Below are 21,347 nucleotides of genomic sequence, written 5' to 3' on the forward strand. Positions count from 1 at the left end.
TAAAGCCATCCTATATAATCTATACAGAATTCCTGTGTATACGTTAGTAGTATTTTACCACTGGGCTACATCTGTAAATTTAAGAGCCGCGTTACTTACCGTTCCTAACTACCCAACTTCAAACTATCCGGCGAGCTTTCAAACTGTAATACAGAGAGGAAAGGGCGTGGCTTAGATATTCTGAGTCCGGCTTATCCAGTCAGTCAGTCAGTCGGTCTGGTAGAACTGGAAGCTGCGTGTTTGTGGATCGTGTGCTCTCAGGTGTTGAAGGTAAAGTGTTTTAAAGTGTATTTGTTTATTTGTAATGTTTGCAAAGTGAATACTGTGCGTCTCGCTATATTTATTAATTCATTTAGTCTTTAAACACAGAGAGGGAATAATAACGGAGGTATATTCGGGAAAGACGTTCTGTAGTCTGCCCGTTAATCGCAAATAAATCAATAATAATCATAATTCATATTTATCGTGTTGTCAATAGTCTTTATAAATAAATGTGGATTTGATTTTGTATTTATGTCTTGACGGAGTTTTCTAAGTTGTGTTTTTTGCTGGGGGGGAGGGGGGAGGAGTCTCTGTAACATGTATAACAGCACAGAAAACCGATGCAATTTGAAGTTATTTATGGTCGGGGGAGGCACTTCATATAGTATTTTATTGATTTTTATTTTTTTTAATCGTAATGAAAAATTGCACAAACAACCCCCCCCCCCCCCCCCCCCCAAAAAAAAAAAAAAAGAAGTGAGTGGACAGCGTTCATCTGCGTTCACCTGCGTTCACCTGCGTTCATCTGCGTTCACCCTCGAGTCTAACCCTGGGTAAATTGTCTGGCAACATTTTTGGCGACTTCACAATGTCTAGTCAGCGACATGTAGCGACTTTGTGAGGTTTCTCTGGAAACTTTGTGGAATTGGCGAAGCTTCCTCCCTGACTCTCCTCACCAGCAGTGGGTGCGTTAACCCATTCTTGCCTAAATTTTCTGAATTAAGTTTCCTTTGCTATACTTATGCGCAGATGTGACTTATGAACATTTCTAGTGTTTTTTTTTTAATTAGCCTTAGCAATTTTCAAAGAAATCATATTTTTTTCCGCGTCCCATATATGGGACGCCAGGCACAGGTGGGTACATGTTTTAATATGCTATATATCTTACCAATAATAATATTCATGAATACTAAATAAAGTAACAAACCACAATATTATATAACAATATCTTTTATTTATATAACAATAACTTGTATTTATTATATATCAATAACTTGTATTGTATAACAAGAACTCTCATTTATTGTAAATCAATTAACTCAAAGTAAACAACTTAATTGTATCAACAAGTATGTGGTAAAAAAAAAAACATAACTCATAGCTAAACCTACTTTACAGCATGTTATAATATAAGTCATTTGATATTTTTACTTCAACCTGATATTCTGTCAACAGATATTGAAAACGAACTGGGGACCTCTGACACCACTTTGCCAATTACTGTTGGTGGAATGGTTTGAAAGAGTCAATGTACAGTCCAACATGACATTTGCAACATGCAACTTTAGCCTTCTTGCTGCAATAAGCACACCTTCTCTGTGTCTGATTTGTTTTTGGGTAGTGACCTTGTTCATCCCGTCGCACAGCTTTGGGCACTTTCTCCTTTCTTTGGCATCCTGCAGTTAGTGGCCGACCAATGCCAGGAGCATTCATCGCCTCAGCTGAAAACGTTAGCCTGTACACATTTACCACCTCTCTTTGAAAAGCCAGCAGGCCTAGGGATCTATTCTTGTGCCCTGCAGAGTTCCTATACAGAAGCCATGCATTCTGTATGGCCACACCAGGCATGAACATAAAGAAGGACACCCACCACTTCTTTGAGCGGATGGAAATTCTGTAGTAGCTAATGTTTTGGTCCACCCAATGTACTTGTTGTAGTATCAAATTACCTGTGGCTCATCAACTTCAATCACCTTCTTCTCAGCCTGAGAGTAGCCCTTTGCCTTTCCAATAGGCATTACTGGCTGACAATTAGATGACATTGTGACCAAGCTGTTATCATTCCATTGGTAGAATTGGTGAGTATTCAGACACCACAGCTTATAACCAAACTTGATTGGTTTGCTGTTCATGAACTGTTTAGCTGAGTGCTTCCTATAATAGGGAATCATGGCTTCATCTATACACAGATTTTGTTCAATCTGGAAGGCCTTGAGGAATCTCTCACTCATCATTTCATAGAATGGCGTTATCTTGCCAAGATTGTCTCCAACAGGTAGACTGCTGTTATCAGCAAGGTGCAAATATCAGAGGATCTCTTTGAATCTATCACGTTTCATCAATTGTGAGACTGCAACATATTACATACATCTTCACTCTGTTATATTACCACAAAAAAAAAAAACCTGTATGCATCTGTGCCTGCGACGCTACAAAAACAATGCTCAGTTTAGAAAATATGCAAAAAAATTTTATAAAATGATTATGTACAGCTACGGCACACCCTGACCAACATAAATCCATGAAAAAATAAGAATGAAAGATAACGGCTAAATAGATTTGCATCAATATCTCTAAGCTATCGCTTCTTTGCGTTTTTTGCTCAATTTGAAAGATTGCATTTGATGCTGAGGGAAGAAAAAACCTGGCAGCCAAATAATAAAAGCAGGAATAATAGACCTATAAGAGGGGAATATTTTAAAGGTTTCATTATTTCATTTCATTCCATATATGGGGCGCTAGGCATTAATGGGTTAAGTAAGTGGGCGGCTCAGAGCAGCTCAGTAAAAGAATCAACTACAGGACTCGCTCAGTTCCGCTCCCCCTGAGCCGCTTAGAGCCGCTCCTGAGCATTTCTCATCAGTGATCAGAGTGAGCGGACTGAATGGACACCTGCAGGAAACAAGTGGAGATCACAGGCAGGGTTGACAAACACGTTTGTCAAGAACAATGAATTGGTTTCGACTTATGAAGTTATGTATTAATTGGCTAAATAAGATAGTAAAAAAATGTTGTTTTCGAATTTGTATAATTTAATTTCATTTTTTTAAATGTAGAGCTGTTTTATAGTTATGAATGTATTATTATTAGGCTTGTAGTATTAATATTATTCATAATTATCATTATTGAAGTCGGTATTGCCGGTATTAAACACAGTCAGATATGAGGTTCAGTCCAAACAGAGCGCCTAACTCAGCAAGGTACAGCAGGGGGCAGTAACTTCACACGGGGCCATTTCATCTACCATCACCTCAGAAACACAAACAAGCAAATCATTATTATTCACCATTTTTAAAAGTCGCTCAGCGCTCTCGTGGAGCAGAGCGTAAAGTCATTTAAATCTGCTCAGTGTGCTTTCTGAGCGGCTCACGCCGAGCGGCTCACTTACTTAACGCGCCCAGTGAAGCGTTCCCCGCGCTGCAGCTCAGAATCAAACAGGCTGGTCCTGCTCACATACTGAGGGAGCTGATGGGCAAACTGGTCCGTGTTGTCATGGTAACTGTGAATGATGTGGTCCGTTTCTGCTCTTCTCCAGATCACACCTGACTTCTCATTCAAACCCTGTAAAGGGGACAATAACAGACACACAAAACAAAGATACAGACCTTAGAACAAGCTCACCCCAATAACAGAGGAATTAAAACAGACGTGTTTAAAAGAGCGAAACAAATGAAAACACAAGAAGAAAAACACTTCCTGACATAAACCTCACAGTGTCGTGTTTGTGTTCAATGGGAGAAGCGAGAGAATTTCACCAGATACCGACCCCTGGACAAAAACCTTCCGAATTTCATCTTGTCAGTGAGAAAAAAATAAAATAAAATTGGGGACGACTTTGAACCAAGTTTCTACAGCAGCGCATCAAAACAAAACTCAGCCAAAAGAAAACAGCTTAAGAAACATGTGTGTGAAATAAAGTGTGTCAGAATATTACTACACAATAATGTTGTGGTTGACCTGTTACTCGTGGCTGCCTGACTCAAAACCATCGAGACATAATTGTGTGGTAATATATTCTGACCCTGTGCATCCTGTAGCTGAAGTGAAACTGCTAGAGAGGCTCATGGGAAGTGTAGTTTTTCTGGTTGTGAATCTGTAGGCGTTCACAATGACCCTTTCCTTGTGTGTTTAATTTCATGAAACTTTCCTGGAGTATATAGTCTATAACTAAGAGCGCTGCGATGTGTAATAATAATGATAAACAGACAGACGAGTCTTTGAATATTTAGTGACTCCAGTGTGTAACGTGGTATGAATTTAAGATTTCTCTTGTGTGTCGGTACAGAGATGCAGACGGAGCGTGCAAAGAGGATGGACTCTGCAGGAGAAGAAGCGCCCCTGAATTCACCTGAGCTGCCCTGGAACCAGTAAGACCCCCGATCCAGTATTGTACTCCAGGGTTTCTTTTCTCTTGGCTTCAATGTGTGCCCTTCTCGTCCTGCTCTCTGCGCTGAGTTTGATGCGTCACTTTCTCCTCTTCTTGTCTTCTGTTCGGTTTCAAGTTTCTGCTCGCTATTGAACTTGTTTCATTGGCACCGGATCACATCAGGCAGCCTGGGAGCAAACTGTCCCAGTGAGTGTCCGAGTCATAAATGTACTGAACCCTGTGTGTGTGTTTATAACCCAGTGTGCGTGTGTTTATAACCCAGTGTGTGTGTTTATAACCCTGTGGGTGTGTGTGTGTTTATAACCCTCTGTCTGTCTGTCTGTGTTTCTGAACCCTGGTGTATATTTCTGAACTTTTTGCTCTTCTCCTGTTCAGGCTCTATTTGAAGAGAAGGACCGAGTCCAGGATCCAGTTAAGGAGGAGAGTGTGCTTCACTGGCCCTGCTGCTGCTGTTACCGGGGTATTGGCAGTCCTCATACTGGCTGCTGGCAGTGTGAGCAGCGACAGTGAGTTTGTGAAAGTCCCGAGCTCAGTGAACTGTACTGAGGGGCAGGACTGTATCCTGAGCTGCACCTTCAACTACACAGCTGGGGGCTGGGATGAGAAGTCAGGTGTGATCTGGAGACAAGCAGAAACGGACCACATCGTTCACAGTTACTATAACAACACAGACCAGCTTGCCGGTCAGTTCCCTCAGTATGTGAACAGGACCAGCTTGTTTGATTCTGAGCTGCAGCGCGGGAACGCATCACTGCTGCTGAGGAGAGTCAGGGAGGAAGATGCTGGGAAATACACGTGCTTCGTTAAGGGTACTAGACTGTCCGGGTCGGGCCTGACTGAGGTAGTCGTGGTTCCGGCTCCACCCACAACAGCACCAGCTCATGTGACAGTCCCGATCTCAGTGAAGTGTACTGAGGGGCAGGACTGTATCCTGAGCTGCACCTTCTACTACACAGCTGGAGGCTGGGATGAGAAGTCAGGTGTGATCTGGAGAAGAGCAGAAACGGACCACATCGTTCACAGTTACCATGACAACACGGACCAGCTTGCCGATCAGTTCCCTCAGTATGTGAACAGGACCAGCCTGTTTGATTCTGAGCTGCAGTGCGGGAACGCTTCACTGCTGCTGAGGAGAGTCAGGGAGGAAGATGCTGGAGAATACAGGTGCTTCGTTTCCACTCCTAGACTGTCCGGGTCGGCCCTGACTGAGGTAGTCGTGGTTCCGGCTCAACGACACCACTGGTGGGGTTTAGGAGCAGTTCTTCTTTGTGTGATTGCAGGGCTCTGTGTCAGTCTGTGGCTCTATAAAAACACACAGGTCACAGCTGGAAATCCAACAAGGCTTCTAGTCCAGCACAGGCAGTGCCGTTATCAGCCGTGATCGAGGAGCCCAGTGAAGTCTGACCGCTCCCCTGCACTGCTCAATATACCCAGTTTAATACAAGTTCCCAAAACGAAATAGTCACTTTGAATTAGAAAACGTGATCAGTGTTGAAGAGAAATTTTAAAAATCCCATTGTTTCCCAAGACAATTGAACTATAATCTGTACTCTCGTTGTCTTTGCACGATATCAGAACAATCCAGCAAATAGATACAGTAGTTTATTCAACATGACATTAACCTCTTCAGCTCCAGGATGCACATCAAAGGAAAGAGCACTTGCATTACCATGCTTTTAAAATTAACTATAAAAGCAATAAGTATTAGCTTTATCAAAACATATGTTATTTATTGTTCAGCCTCAAACTTGTACATTTGATAAGCATGAACAAACCATGGAAAATGAGCCAGCAAAGCATCTTCATTGCAAAACAACCTCTTGAAATACTATTAATAGGAAAATAAGGAATCTGTGTAAATATGAAGAAATAAGTTTATACTGTGGGCTCACAACACACTCACAATGCTTAAACTGGTAAAGACATAAATATTTCCAAGCCTTAAAAAACGTGCAACAATATTCACAGTATAACTCTATGTAACAGTTTTTTGTTAATAAAAATTACATTTGTCTATTTTGTAGTATCAGCTATTCTTGCAGCAGTTCTTAGTTACCTGGTTAATTGTTTAAGTGCTTTTATTGCAAAGCTCTGGTTCTCATTTAATTAATTAGCTTTGTTTCATTAAGCCATTTGACCAATTTCTTGATAACCGGCTCCTGACTGGTTTAGAGAAGCAGTTTTTGTGGAGAGAGAAGGGTGTGGCGTTTGTTAGAAACCTATTCTAATCGACTGTGTTTTGAAGAAGAAAGAGAACACTCAGGAAAGAAAGAGTATCTAAGACTTTAATCCTGATTATAATTAACTTCTTGAGCTGAGTTTATTTTTGTCTGCCCTGGGCAAGGACAGTTTCAATGAGGACATTATTTCTTTCTCTTTTTGGACCTTTGCATTGGTTTTGGGTGAATTCTGCCCTGTGGAGACGGCCTCCAGTTGGACTATTTGTTCTTCATATCGATTGCACATATTTATTTTCATTGTGAATGTGTTTTTCTTTATTTGATTTCTTTGGCAGACTCACACCCAGTATTTCTATTTCTGTTTTGTTGTTCTCCACACCTCAAAACACATTTATCACAGTGATTCCTGTCTTACTCTGCATTTTTGTATTGGTTTCTAGGACTCAGCTCACCTGCCTTTTAATTGTTTGTATTTATAGGTAGGAATACAATTTCTATCAACTACTTAAAATAATTGATTTTCCGCCCGAGTTGAGATTGTTTACAATTTTACTTTTTACAAAAAAAATGTTTTTTGATTCTTTTTTATGCTTAATTTTGTATGTGGTGTAAATAAAAAATATTTAAAAAATCTTGAATATTTTATGTATACAGAATATTTATTTTACAGTATACATTTTGCTAACTTTATATATATATATATATATATAAATTTCCGCTCTTGCTTCTTTATCTGATCTTTTCAGCTGATCATCTAAACTGGGAAATCTGCGCAATTAAATCATCCTTCAAATCCAGAGTCGATTTTCATGTGCATGTAAACCCAGCCAATGTTGCGGCTGCTAAAAAAGACGCAACAGAAAAAAAACAAAACACATGTTTCCTGGGACTCGGAACTTCAGGCATTACGATTTGACTGGCCAAAGATAAGGTTGGTTTATTGAAGTTTACAAAAAACGTGTTTGCTTGTTCCGATAACCTTTTATCTTGCTTTTCTGGTTTAATTATTAAGCTTTTTGCTGCATTACTCCCCTTCATTCAAATCATTTTCCTGATTTCAGAGCATTTTGTTAATGGCACGACATCTGCAACACACAAACCTGAAATGTATTATTTTTGGTATAGCTATTGTGTAATATATATATGATGATACCCAAAAATAATCTTAATATTTTTCAAATAAAGTAGCCGGCGCAAATATAGTGTTAGCGGTGGACCGCCGTCTTATTTAATATCCTGTAATATTATTAATATGAATAATCTTGGAGAACGATTACTGTCGCCACCTACTGTTCAGATTCGGCTATTAAAACTGCTGTGCACACTTAACCTTTTCAAATCTCAGCATGTTAAATATTCTTGAATCTTCCCGTGTTCCTGATATATTTTGAAATACATCCAATAATACCTTTTCTATTTTTCTTCCGTCACCTATACCATTAAAAAAATGGAACTATTGCAATCCCTTAATTGTTTCCACATATCTTCTCTCCCCTCCAATAATCAAACACATTCAGTCATCAGATGCTGTTTCCTTTACACAACATTCCACCCTTAACCCATTCTCATGCATTCCAATTCTATACAGGTGTTCCTTTAATGCTGAATGTTCTAATAATTCTAGAATATTCATTTAAACCATCCTGCACATCCATACCCACTTCCTCTTTCTTCACTCCTATTTTAGCTAACGTATCCACCCTCTCATTCCCATGTAGTCCAATGTGAGCCGGAATCCATGCTAAAACTACATATAACCCTAAAACAGCAGCATTCTGAAATGTATTTATTTCCTTCACTAAATCTCTTCTATCACCCGCCCCTCCATTTTTAAACCGCCTGTGATCCCGATAAGGAATCTGAAACGATGACTGCTCTGTTCACCGTGACATCACAATCCATTGCAATGCCAATATAATCTATCAATTCTGCTGTCATAATTGACACAGCGTCTGTAATATGAAAATGCTTTCCCACCTCAAATTCCGCTTTATAAGAAGCTGCTGCAACCCTGCCCTTACCTATCTTTTTTGACCCGTCTGTAAACAACTTGCAATAATTTTCCAAATCATTTACCCATCTCAATTAACTCTGTCCTTTACCTGCGAGTTCTGAGACCCCCACGGACTCATATTAGAACATACTCTTTATAATCTCAATCACAGCAAGCACATGACAGTATCTCATCCTGATCTTCAATATCTTTTTGAATTCTCACCCCAATAGTTTTATTACACTGTGACGGAAATATAATGAGTTCTGGTTGTAAATCTCCCTCTCGACACGTGAGGGCGGTAAGTAGCGAAAGGGAGAAAGGCTTTGGACAGGTTGGCCTGACAGTTCATTCCCTGGGTCGGGAAGTCAGTCAGCCTGGAAAAAGGTGAGACTCCGGTGGGGGAATGTATTGACCTGGAAGGTAAACGAGGTAGCAGCTGCAGGCAATAGTCAGCTGAAATCATTTACCAAGGGGTCATGCATAATCACATAAAAGGGGCTGGAGAATTGTAAATCTTTTCCTTGTATTAAGAGTATTGTGAGTGTTTGTTTGTTTGTCTTGTGTATAATTGTTACTTGAGTGTTTATAGACGGCTAACACATTCCGGAGCTGTCTCTAAGAGCCAGCACTGAACCCGGAACAGCACTGCACGATTTGTCACTCTTTAAACTGTATCACCCGCCACGAGCACTACAGCACGCACCCAAGACTGGGGACCGTGGTTGTATATTGTGGGAGAGATACTGCGTTTATTGTTTAGGGCTGCAATCCCTGTGTATAACCAAAGTTTATTATTTGATCACCAGACCTGGATTATAACAAAAATAAAATAACTATTTTCCATACCGGATTACAAATCTCTGTGTGTTTATTCCTGCACTGCATCACCTCTGCACCTGTTCATAATCACAACCACTTTGCCACAGGAGCCCATAAGGGTTAATCATGTCTGCATGAAAGACAAAATAAATTCTCAGTTCTTGTGCATTATATTTTGTTATTAAATGTTCATGGATTGACGTTGTTCTGGAAAAATGTGTTACATTTACTAAAATAAAAAAATAATAAAAATGCTTTTAAAAAGACCAAATTCCTATGGAGCCATTTTATTTTAGATTCTATAGATTTTTTAAAGTTTTTACTGTGCAGGACGGCCGCTATAATTACCTTTATTAAAAATGTGCACGGATTAACCTATCGATCAATCAACTAATGCCCATAAATTAACCAATCAAATTTGTATCGAGTGACAGCCCTCATTTTCATATATTATCCATTATCCAAGTAAGATAACGGATAATATATCTGTTGATGAAAATGTGGTCAAACTGGACATGTAATAAAATATTGGTGCGCTGCGACACGACAGCGTCCGGTTCAGGAATAAGACTCTGAGTCAGGAAAGCTGCAGTGAAAACTCTGCTTGCACTTTCATTAAACACAGAACAAACACACACACACTATTTACACACGCAGGGCTTCTGTAATGTTCAGTCTATTTTGTTGTTCTCCACACCTCAAAACACGTTTATCACAGTGATTCCTGTCTTACTCTGCATTTTTGTATTGGTTTCTAGCACTCAGCTCACCTGCCTTTTAATTGTTTGTATTTATAGGTAGGAATTCAATTTCTATCAACTAGTTAAAATAATTGATTTTCCGCCAGAGTTGAGATTGTTTACAATTTTACTTTTTACAAAAAAAATGTTTTTTGATCCTATTTTTTGAATAATTTTGTATGTGGTGTACATAAAAAATAAAACAAATCTTGAATATTTTATGTATACAGAATATTTATTTTACAGTATACATTTTGCTATCTTTATATATATAAATTACCTCTCTTGCTTCTTTGTCTGATCTTATCAGCTGATCATCTAAACTGGGAAATCTGCGCAATTAAATCATCCTTCAAATCCAGAGTTGATTTTCATGTGCATGTAAACCCAGCCAATGTTGCGGCTGCTAAAAAAGACGCAACAGAAAAAAAAAACAAAAAAAAAAAAACACTTGTTTCCTGGGACTCGGAACTTCAGGCATTACGATTTGACTGGCCAAAGATAAGGTTGGTTTATTGAAGTTTACAAAAAACGTGTTTCCTTGTTCCGATAACCTTTTATCTTGCTTTTTTGGTTTAATTATTAGCTTTTTGCTGCATTACTCCCCTTCATTCAAATCATTTTCTTGATTTCAGAGCATTTTGTTAATGGCACGACGTCTGCAACACACAAACCTGAAGTGTATTATTTTTGGTATAGCTATTGTGTAATATATATATATATATATATATATATATATATATATATATATATATATATATATATATATATATATATATATATCACGTTACAGTACAATAATAGGACAAAAAAAAGACAATGATGATACCCAAAAATAATCCTAATATTTTTCAAATAAAGTAGCCGGCGCAAATATAGTGTTAGCGGTGGACCGCCGTCTTATTTAATATCCTGTAATATTATTAATATGAATAATCTTGGAGAACGATTACTGTCGCCACCTACTGTTAAGATTCGGCTATTAAAACTGCTGTGCACACTTAACCGTTTAAAATCTCTGCATGTTAAATATTCTTGAATCTTCCCGTGTTCCTGATATATTTTGCTATACATCCAATAATACCTTTTCTATTTTTCTTCCGTCACCTATACCATTAAAAAAATAGAACTATTGCAATCCCTTAATTGTTTCCACATATCTTCTCTCCCCTCCAATAATTAAACACATTCAGTCATCAGATGCTGTTTCCTTTACACAACATTCCACACTGAACCCATTCTCGTGCATTCCAATTCTATACAGGTGTTCCTTTAATGTTGAATGTTCTAATAATTCTAGAATATTCATTTAAACCATCCTGCACATCCATACCCACTTCCTCTTTCTTCACTCCTATTTTAGCTAACGTATCCACCCTCTCATTCCCATCTAGTCCAATGTGAGCCGGAATCCATGCTAAAACTACATATAACCCTAAAACAGCAGCATTCTGAAATGTATTTATTTCTTTCACTAAATCTCTCTTATCACCCGCTCCTCCATTTTTAAACCGCCTGTGATCCCGATAAGGAATCTGAAATGATGACTGCTCTGTTCACCGTGACATCACAATCCATTGCAATGCCAATATAACCTATCAATTCTGCTGTCATAATTGACACAGCGTCTGTAATATGAAAATGCTTTCCCACCTCAAATTCTGCTTTATAAGAAGCTGCTGCAACCCTGCCCTTACCTATCTTTTTTGACCCGTCTGTAAACAACTTGCAATAATTTTCCAAGTCATTTACCCATCTCAATTAACTCTGTCCTTCACCTGCGAGTTCTGAGACCCCCACGGACTCATATTAGAACATACTCTTTATAATCTCAATCACAGCAAGCACATGACAGTATCTCATCCTGATCTTCAATATCTTTTTGAATTCTCACCCAAATAGTTTTATTACACTGTGACGGAAATATAATGCGTTCTGGTTGTAAATCTCCCTCTCGACACATGAGGGCGCCAAGTAGTGAAAGGGAAAGGCTTTGGACAGGTTGGCCTGACAGTTCATTCCCTGGGTCGGGAAGTCAGTCAGCCTGGAAGAAGGCGAGACTCCGTTGCAGGAACGTATTGACCTGGAAGGTAAACGAGGTAGCAGCTGCAGGCAATAGAGTCAGCTGAAATCGTTTACCAAGGGCTCATGCATAATCGCATAAAATGGGCTGGAGAATTGTAAATCTTTTCCTTGTATTAAGAGTATTGTGAGTGTTTGTTTGTTTGTTTGTTTGTTTGTCTATAATTGTTACTTGAGTGTTTATAGACGGCTAACACGTTCCAGAGCTGTCTCTAAGAGCCAGCACTGAACCCGGAACAGCACTGCACGATTTGTCACTCTTTAAACTGTATCACCCGCCACGAGCACTACAGCACGCACCCAAGACTGGGGACCGTGGTTGTATATTGTGGGAGAGATACTGCGTTTATTGTTTAGGGCTGCAATCCCTGTGTATAACCAGAGTTTATTATTTGGTCACCAGACCTGGATTATAACAATAATAAAATAACTATTTTCCATACCGGATTACAAATCTCTGTGTGTTTATTCCTGCACTGCATCACCTCTGCACCGGTTCATAATCACAACCACTTTGCCACAGGAGCCCATAAGGGTTAATCATGTCTGCATGAAAGACAAAATAAATTCTCAGTTCTTGTGCATTATATTTTGTTATTAAATGTTCATGGATTGACGTTGTTCTGGAAAAATGTGTTACATTTACTAAAATAAAATAATAATAAAAATGCTTTTAAAAAGACCGAATTCCTATGGAGCCATTTTATTTTAGATTCTATAGATTTTTTAAAGTTTTTACTGTGCAGGACGGCCGCTATAATTACCTTTATTAAAAATGTGCACGGATTAACCTATCGATCAATCAACTAATGCCCATAAATTAACCAATCAAATTTGTATCGAGTGACAGCCCTCATTTTCATATATTATCCATTATCCAAGTAAGATAACGGATAATATATCTGTTGATGAAAATGTGGTCAAACTGGACATGTAATAAAATATTGGTGCGCTGCGACACGACAGCGTCCGGTTCAGGAATAAGACTCTGAGTCAGGAAAGCTGCAGTGAAAACTCTGCTTGCACTTTCATTAAACACAGAACAAACACACACACACTATTTACACACACAGGGCTTCTGTAATGTTCAGTCCAGCGCTGGAGAATGCAGAACCCAGACATGTCTGCCACACCTGACAGGGGGACCTTTGGTATTGAGGTGTAAGGGGTTTTTTTGTTGCTAAATGTGCTGTAGAAAGTAAGGATTAGTATTTAAGCAATAGAACCTGAAGAAGAGGTCCGGTAAGGCCCGCCTCGTGTCGTTCTGTCCCGCCTCGTCTCGTTCTGTCCCGCCTCGTCTCGTTCTGTCCCGCCTCGCCTCGTTCTGGCCCGCCTCGCCTCGTTCTGGCCCGCCTCGTCTCGTTCTGTCCCGCCTCGCCTCGTTCTGGCCCGCCTCGTCTCGTTCTGGCCTGCCTCGTGTCATTCTGTCCCGCCTCGTGTCATTCTGTCCCGCCTCGTCTCGTTCTGGCCCGCCTCGTCTCGTTCTGTCCCGCCTCGCCTCGTTCTGGCCCGCCTCGTCTCGTTCTGGCCTGCCTCGTGTCATTCTGTCCCGCCTCGTGTCATTCTGTCCCGCCTCGTCTTGTTCTGTCCCGCCTCGTGTTGTTCTGTCCCGCCTCGTCTCGTTCTGTCCCGCCTCGTCTCGTTCTGTCCCGCCTCGTCTCGTTCTGTCCCGCCTCGTGTCGTTCTGAAGCCCCTCTGACTCTGGATGCTCGATTTGGTCCCATCACTTCTCACCAGGGATGCTAGAAATCTGGGGGCTGATTGGAGGGTTTTCTTTCTTGAAGGATATTTCTTTTTTTTCTGTTTTGTGTGGAGAGTCTGTTGAAGAAGCGAACGCCTCTTTCTGCAGGGTACATGACGGCATACACACCCTTTTCAACAGGGCTGCCAGATGATGTTTGCAACGCCCCACCAAACCGAACCAGCCAAGAAGGAGCCAAGTTGTGTTTTCTAAACCAGCCAAGAACAGACTTGCATTTACGACTTAATAAATACTACATATTAAGAAAAAAAACAGGCATGCAATGTTGTAAACATTTTTTTTCTATTCCTGTGACAGGGTAGTGTCACGGCCCAGGATGTTATCAGCAGGGAGAGACTCAGACACAGGAAGCTGCAGTTTCAAGAACGTTCATTACAAACAAACAAAACACTAAACAAACAAAAACCACATGAACAAAATAAACAACACAAGGGCCAAAACAAAAGGTCTACAAAAACTGACGGACATAAAGACAACACAGCAACACAAACCGCCACCTCTGTCACCAGCATTCATTCTAAATTAACACCCCTGATCAGCCTTTTTATACACCTGTGGCTGGAGCCTGATTAATCATTAATCATTAATCGAATCACGGCTCCAGCCACATTCCCACGTGCTTTGACAGGGAGGAATTTATGTCTGTAAAGTTGGACTGTTGAACACCTTTACAGATTCTCTAGCTGCTGAAAGCCATGTCACTATATCAGCTCTGAAGCCAATCCTTCATTATTTGACCAACAATCTGCTCACAGAAGAGACTGATGACAGTGAGCTGGCCAAGCACATGAAGGCTGCCATAAAGGATGATCGGATTGCAAGGTGCTCAACAGACAACATCAACAAACTCATTGATATTGCTGATTTCCTGGACCCCAGATTCAAGGACAGCTTCTCTGAAAATGTAGAGGACATAACTGCCATCACACCAAATGAGGCAGTAGTCACTGCTTCTGTTAAATTCCCCCAGGTAGAAGTACCCACAGGAACAGAGAATGCTGCACAAGGTAGCCCAGGTGAAGGCTCGGCATCAGGAAGCCTTTGTCAGCTACTGAAGAGCATTACCACAAAGCAGCAGCAGCTGCAGAGGAAATGTGTTGAAGTGGAGGACTCCAATGAAACCAGAGCCAGGAGAGAGATCTCTCGCTGTTTAGCTTTGCCACAAATCACTGCTGAAGAGGATCCTCTGATGTGGTGGAATACGCATGCAGCAGATCTACCAACGTTAGCGAGTTTGACCAAGAAAATCCTCTGCATACCTGCTACAAGTGTGCCATCTGAACGGGCTTTTAGTTCTGCAGGTCACATTTCAACACCATTTCAGTTAAACTTAAAACCAGAAAAACTGAATATGTTGGTGTTTTTACACCATAACCTAAAATGAAAATTCAAACGCAAGGGCATGTTGACTGTAAATGCTGGTGGTGGTGCTTGTGTTAATGCACTAGTTGGGTATAAAGTTGAACTGAATTTCAGGGAGGCTGTGTGGTCCAGTGGTTAAAGAAACAGGCTTGTAATCAGGAGGTCCCCGGTTCAAATCCCACCTCAGCCACTGACTCATTGTGTGACCCTGAGCAAGTCACTTAACCTCCTTGAGCTCCGTCTTTCGGGTGAGACGTAGTTGTAAGTGACTCTGCAGCTGATGCTTAGTTCACACACCCTAGTCTCTGTAAGTCGCCTTGGATAAAGACGTCTGCTAAATAAACAAATAATAAAAACAATATTGAAATAAACATTTTGTCGAAACTTTTGACTAAAATTGCTACCAAATTGATATTGTACTTAATTATATTATACAAAGAAAACATCTTTAAGGTTAATGATTTATTTGGCCTCAGTTCAGTTTCAGGTTGAATACAGACAAAGAAAAATAAATATATATCTTTTTTCTAATAAATAGATTTTTCTTTACAGGACAAAAAAATAAACTCCATTCTATATTATTAAACAAGTTGAGCATATTCTTCTATTCTTTAAAATATACTAAAATAGTACAGAGAATTAAGACTAAGAATTTCTTGGTTTTGGAGTTAGGGTTTTATGTTAAAAAAAAAAAATAATAATAATAATAATAATAATAATAATAATAATAATAATAATAATAATAATAAAATCCATGTTCGATGCAGCTGTTTTGTATTTGCAACAGGCTGCCACATTTCTGGAGTAAAGTAGGTTTTACGGGAGTGATTCACTGAATGTTTTGGTTGCAAGTATTTCTGGCTTCACAGTATTTTGTCCCAGCACTGTAAAAGATACTCCAAGTGCTGTCGCTGCTTTCAGAAATCCTCCGAACACGACTCAAACTCTTCAGCGCTCCTCTTCTCACAATCCATGTACGCTGCCATATATTTTTTACAATCAAATACGAATATAAAATAAAGGTAGACAAGCAAAACTGCAGAAATAATACAATGAAATACTCTGTATATACTTGAGATCGTTGCTCGTCTTCAGCTCTTGTCAATGTCTTCACAGATAGAGAGGGATTTGTGCACGGAACGCAACTGGATAATAAAGTCACCTGATGATTTCCATCTCTCCTCCCGACTTCAAAACACACACACTAACCCTGCCTCAGACCATGAATACAAAGAGATCAGATTGAAAATAAAAACCCCAGAGAACAGACGGCAAACCTTGACGTGCGCAGGCAGGGCGTGGTAATGCAAGTGCTCTTTCCTTTGATGTGCATCCTGGAGCTGAAGAGGTTAATGTCATGTTGAATAAACTACTGTATCTCTTTGCTGGATTGTTCTGATATCGTGCAAAGACAACGAGAGTACAGATTATAGTGCAATTGTCTCAGGGAACAATGGGATTTTTAAATGTTCTCTTCAATACTGGTAACATGTTCCCTAATTTAAAATGAGTATTTCGTTTTGGGAGCTTCTCTTCAACACGGATCACATTTGCTAATTCAAAGTGACTATTTTGTTTTGGGAGCTTGTATTAAACTGGGTATATTGAGCAGTGCAGGGGAGCGGTCTGACTTCACTGGGCTCCTCGATCACATCTTATAACAGCACTGTCTGTGCTGGACTAGAAGCCTTGTTGGACTTTCACCTGTGACCTGTGTGTTTTTTATAGAGCCAAAGAACGACACAGAGCCCTGCAATCACACAAAGAGCAAGAAGAACTGGAAGAAGAAGAGCTCCTGAAACCCACCAGTGGTGTCGTTGAGCTGGAACCACGACTACCTCAGTCTAGGAGTGGAAACGAAGCACCCGTATTTCCCTGCGTCTCCCTCCCTGACTCTCCTCAGCAGCAGTGAAGCGTTCCCGCGCTGCAGCTCAGAATCAAACAGGCTGGTCCTGCTCACATACTGAGGGAGCTGATCGGCAAGCTGCTCCGTGTTGTTATGGTAACTGTGAACGATGTGGTCCGTTTCTGCTCTTCTCCAGATCACAGCTGACTTCTCATCCCAGCCTCCAGCTGTGTAGTAGAAGGTGCAGCTCAGGATACAGTCCTGCCCCTCAGTACAGTTCATTGAGAGAGAGAGAGAGAGAGAGAGAGAGAGAGAGAGAGAGAGAGAGAGAGAGAGAGAGAGAGAGAGAGAGAGAGAGAGAGAGAGAGAGAGAGAGAGAGAGAGAGAGAGAGAGAGAGAGAGAGAGAGAGAGAGAGAGAGAGACACACACACAGGGAGCCCCAGGGTTATAAACACACACACACACACACACACACACACACACACTCGGACCCGCCTAATTGGGATTGATGCTGAAATGGGGTACAACGCAGACTATTTTTTTTTTATATTTACATACAAAAATGTAAAAAGGACAGGGAGATTATTATATGGGTCAGAATATATTACCACAGAATTATGTCTCGATGGTTTTGAGTCAGGCAGCCACGAGTAATATTCTAACATTTGAAACATGTTTTTGGAGGCGGTGCGTCTTCATGCAGGGAGGGGGGTTGGCTGGTGTGTAAAGAAACTTGGGGAGGTAACCTTCCGCTGAGGAAAATAGTCCCTAACATAATTAGAATAGAAACGACATACACGTAGAGAAAGCGTTACTATTATTAAAATTATTATTATTTGGCTAACATATTTATTGGAGTCTTATTCTTATTATAATTTATCAGGACATGTACAATTGTTGAATAGTCTGTGTAGTATTGAGACAGACTGGAGGCGGGGCGTCTTCACGCTGGCAGTGACGGCAAAAGGCAGCCCCCCCTCACATGTACATAACAACAAAAGACCACAACTTTTACTGATGTCACACATGTAAGCCCGCCCTCCCATTCCTACAGCCACGACCTTTCCTCTCTGTATTACAGTTTGAAAGCTCGCCGGATAGTTTGAAGTTGGATAGTTAGGAACGCTAAGTAACGCGGCTCTTAAATTTACAAAAAAAGTTTTGTTTTAAGCCCGGACGTGTGTACGTGCATACAGTAGGTATTTATAAACTAGTATATTTAAAGTTAAATTTGTATTACAGCTACAGACTGCACTGACAGCTGCCTGGAAGACAGCTAGACTGCACTGACACCTGCCTGGAAGACAGCTAGACTGCACTGACACCTGCCTGGAAGACAGCTAGACTGCACTGACACCTGCCTGGAAGACAGCTAGACTGCACTGACACCTGCCTGGAAGACAGCTAGACTGCACTGACACCTGCCTGGAAGACAGCTAGACTGCACTGACACCTGCCTGGAAGACAGCTAGACTGCACTGACACCTGCCTGGAAGACAGCTAGACTGCACTGACACCTGCCTGGAAGACAGCTAGACTGCACTGACACCTGCCTGGAAGACAGCGAGACTGCACTGACACCCGCCTGGAAGACAGCTAGACTGCACTGACACCCGCCTGGAAGGCAGCTAGACTGCACTGACACCTGCCTGGAAGACAGCTAGACTGCACTGTCACCTGCCTGGAAGACAGCTAGACTGCACTGACACCTGCCTGGAAGACAGCTAGACTGCACTGACACCTGCCTGGAAGGCAGCTAGACTGCACTGACACCTGCCTGGAAGACAGCTAGACTGCACTGACACCTGCCTGGAAGACAGCTAGACTGCACTGACACCTGCCTGGAAGACAGCTAGACTGCACTGACACCTGCCTGGAAGACAGCTAGACTGCACTGACACCTGCCTGGAAGACAGCTAGACTGCACTGACACCTGCCTGGAAGACAGCTAGACTGCACTGACACCTGCCTGGAAGACAGCTAGACTGCACTGACACCTGCCTGGAAGACAGCTAGACTGCACTGACACCTGCCTGGAAGACAGCTAGACTGCACTGACACCTGCCTGGAAGACAGCTAGACTGCACTGACACCTGCCTGGAAGACAGCTAGACTGCACTGACACCTGCCTGGAAGACAGCTAGACTGCACTGACACCTGCCTGGAAGACAGCTAGACTGCACTGACACCTGCCTGGAAGACAGCTAGACTGCACTGACACCTGCCTGGAAGACAGCTAGACTGCACTGACACCTGCCTGGAAGACAGCTAGACTGCACTGACACCTGCCTGGAAGACAGCTAGACTGCACTGACACCTGCCTGGAAGACAGCTAGACTGCACTGACACCCGCCTGGAAGACAGCTAGACTGCACTGACACCCGCCTGGAAGACAGCTAGACTGCACTGACACCTGCCTGGAAGACAGCTAGACTGCACTGACACCTGCCTGGAAGACAGGTAGACTGCACTGACACCTGCCTGGAAGACAGCTAGACTGCACTGACACCTGCCTGGAAGACAGCTAGACTGCACTGTCACCTGCCTGGAAGACAGCTAGACTGCACTGACACCTGCCTGGAAGACAGCTAGACTGCACTGACACCTGCCTGGAAGGCAGCTAGACTGCACTGACACCTGCCTGGAAGACAGCTAGACTGCACTGACACCTGCCTGGAATACAGCTAGACTGCACTGACACCTGCCTGGAAGACAGCTAGACTGCACTGACACCTGCCTGGAAGACAGCTAGACTGCACTGACACCTGCCTGGAAGACAGCTAGACTGCACTGACACCTGCCTGGAAGACAGCTAGACTGCACTGACACCTGCCTGGAAGACAGCTAGACTGCACTGACACCTGCCTGGAAGACAGCTAGACTGCACTGACACCTGCCTGGAAGACAGCTAGACTGCACTGACACCTGCCTGGAAGACAGCTAGACTGCACTGACAGCTGCCTGGAAGACAGCTAGACTGCACTGACACCTGCCTGGAAGACAGCTAGACTGCACTGACACCCGCCTGGAAGACAGCTAGACTGCACTGACACCTGCCTGGAAGACAGCTAGACTGCACTGACACCCGCCTGGAAGACAGCTAGACTGCACTGACACCTGCCTGGAAGACAGCTAGACTGCACTGACACCTGCCTGGAAGACAGCTAGACTGCACTGACACCTGCCTGGAAGACAGCTAGACTGCACTGACACCTGCCTGGAAGACAGCTAGACTGCACTGACACCTGCCTGGAAGGCAGCTAGACTGCACTGACACCTGCCTGGAAGACAGCTAGACTGCACTGACACCTGCCTGGAAGACAGCTAGACTGCACTGACACCTGCCTGGAAGACAGCTAGACTGCACTGAAACCTGCCTGGAAGACAGCTACAGACTGCACTGACACCTGCCTGGAAGACAGCTAGACTGCACTGACACCTGCCTGGAAGGCAGCTAGACTGCACTGACACCTGCCTGGAAGACAGCTAGACTGCACTGACACCTGCCTGGAAGACAGCTAGACTGTACTGACACCTGCCTGGAAGACAGCTAGACTGCACTGACACCTGCCTGGAAGACAGCTAGACTGCACTGACACCTGCCTGGAAGACAGCTAGACTGCACTGAAACCTGCCTGGAAGACAGCTACAGACTGCACTGACACCTGCCTGGAAGACAGCTAGACTGCACTGACACCTGCCTGGAAGACAGCTAGACTGCACTGACACCTGCCTGGAAGACAGCTAGACTGCACTGACACCTGCCTGGAAGACAGCTAGACTGCACTGACACCTGCCTGGAAGACAGCTACAGACTGCACTGACACCTGCCTGGAAGACAGCTAGACTGCACTGACACCTGCCTGGAAGACAGCTACAGACTGCACTGACACCTGCCTGGAAGACAGCTAGACTGCACTGACACCTGCCTGGAAGTTTGTTTCTATAATAACCACCTGCTAGCGGTTATTATAGAAACAAACAAATACACGTCTAACTTTAAATATGCTCGCTTATAAATACAAAAAAAGAGGAACTTTAAATATACAGATTTTACAATCGAAGGGTATTTACCACGAGCATTACCCTGTCTTCAAAGCCAGGCCGCCACAAGAAAAAAAGGGCAGGATAAAGACAGAAATAAATGAATAATCACATGCATTAAACCTGTCCTGTGTGGGTGTGTCTGG

The 21,347-nt window shown here is 42.3% G+C and overlaps 1 protein-coding gene across 1 annotated transcript; it reads left to right on the forward strand.

Annotated features, from left to right (window-relative positions):
• Positions 1–171: 171 nt before the first annotated feature.
• LOC117398824 (CD276 antigen-like) lies at positions 172–7,187 on the forward strand. The gene is made up of 3 exons (XM_034914370.2): positions 172–270; positions 4,268–4,349; positions 4,745–7,187. Exons 2-3 carry the CDS (start codon positions 4,270–4,272, stop codon positions 5,748–5,750), a joined length of 1,086 nt encoding a protein of 361 aa, XP_034770261.2. The 5' UTR covers positions 172–270; positions 4,268–4,269; the 3' UTR covers positions 5,751–7,187.
• Positions 7,188–21,347: the final 14,160 nt, after the last annotated feature.

This window comes from Acipenser ruthenus, chromosome 44 (assembly GCF_902713425.1).
Source record: "Acipenser ruthenus chromosome 44, fAciRut3.2 maternal haplotype, whole genome shotgun sequence".
NCBI lineage: Eukaryota > Metazoa > Chordata > Actinopteri > Acipenseriformes > Acipenseridae > Acipenser > Acipenser ruthenus.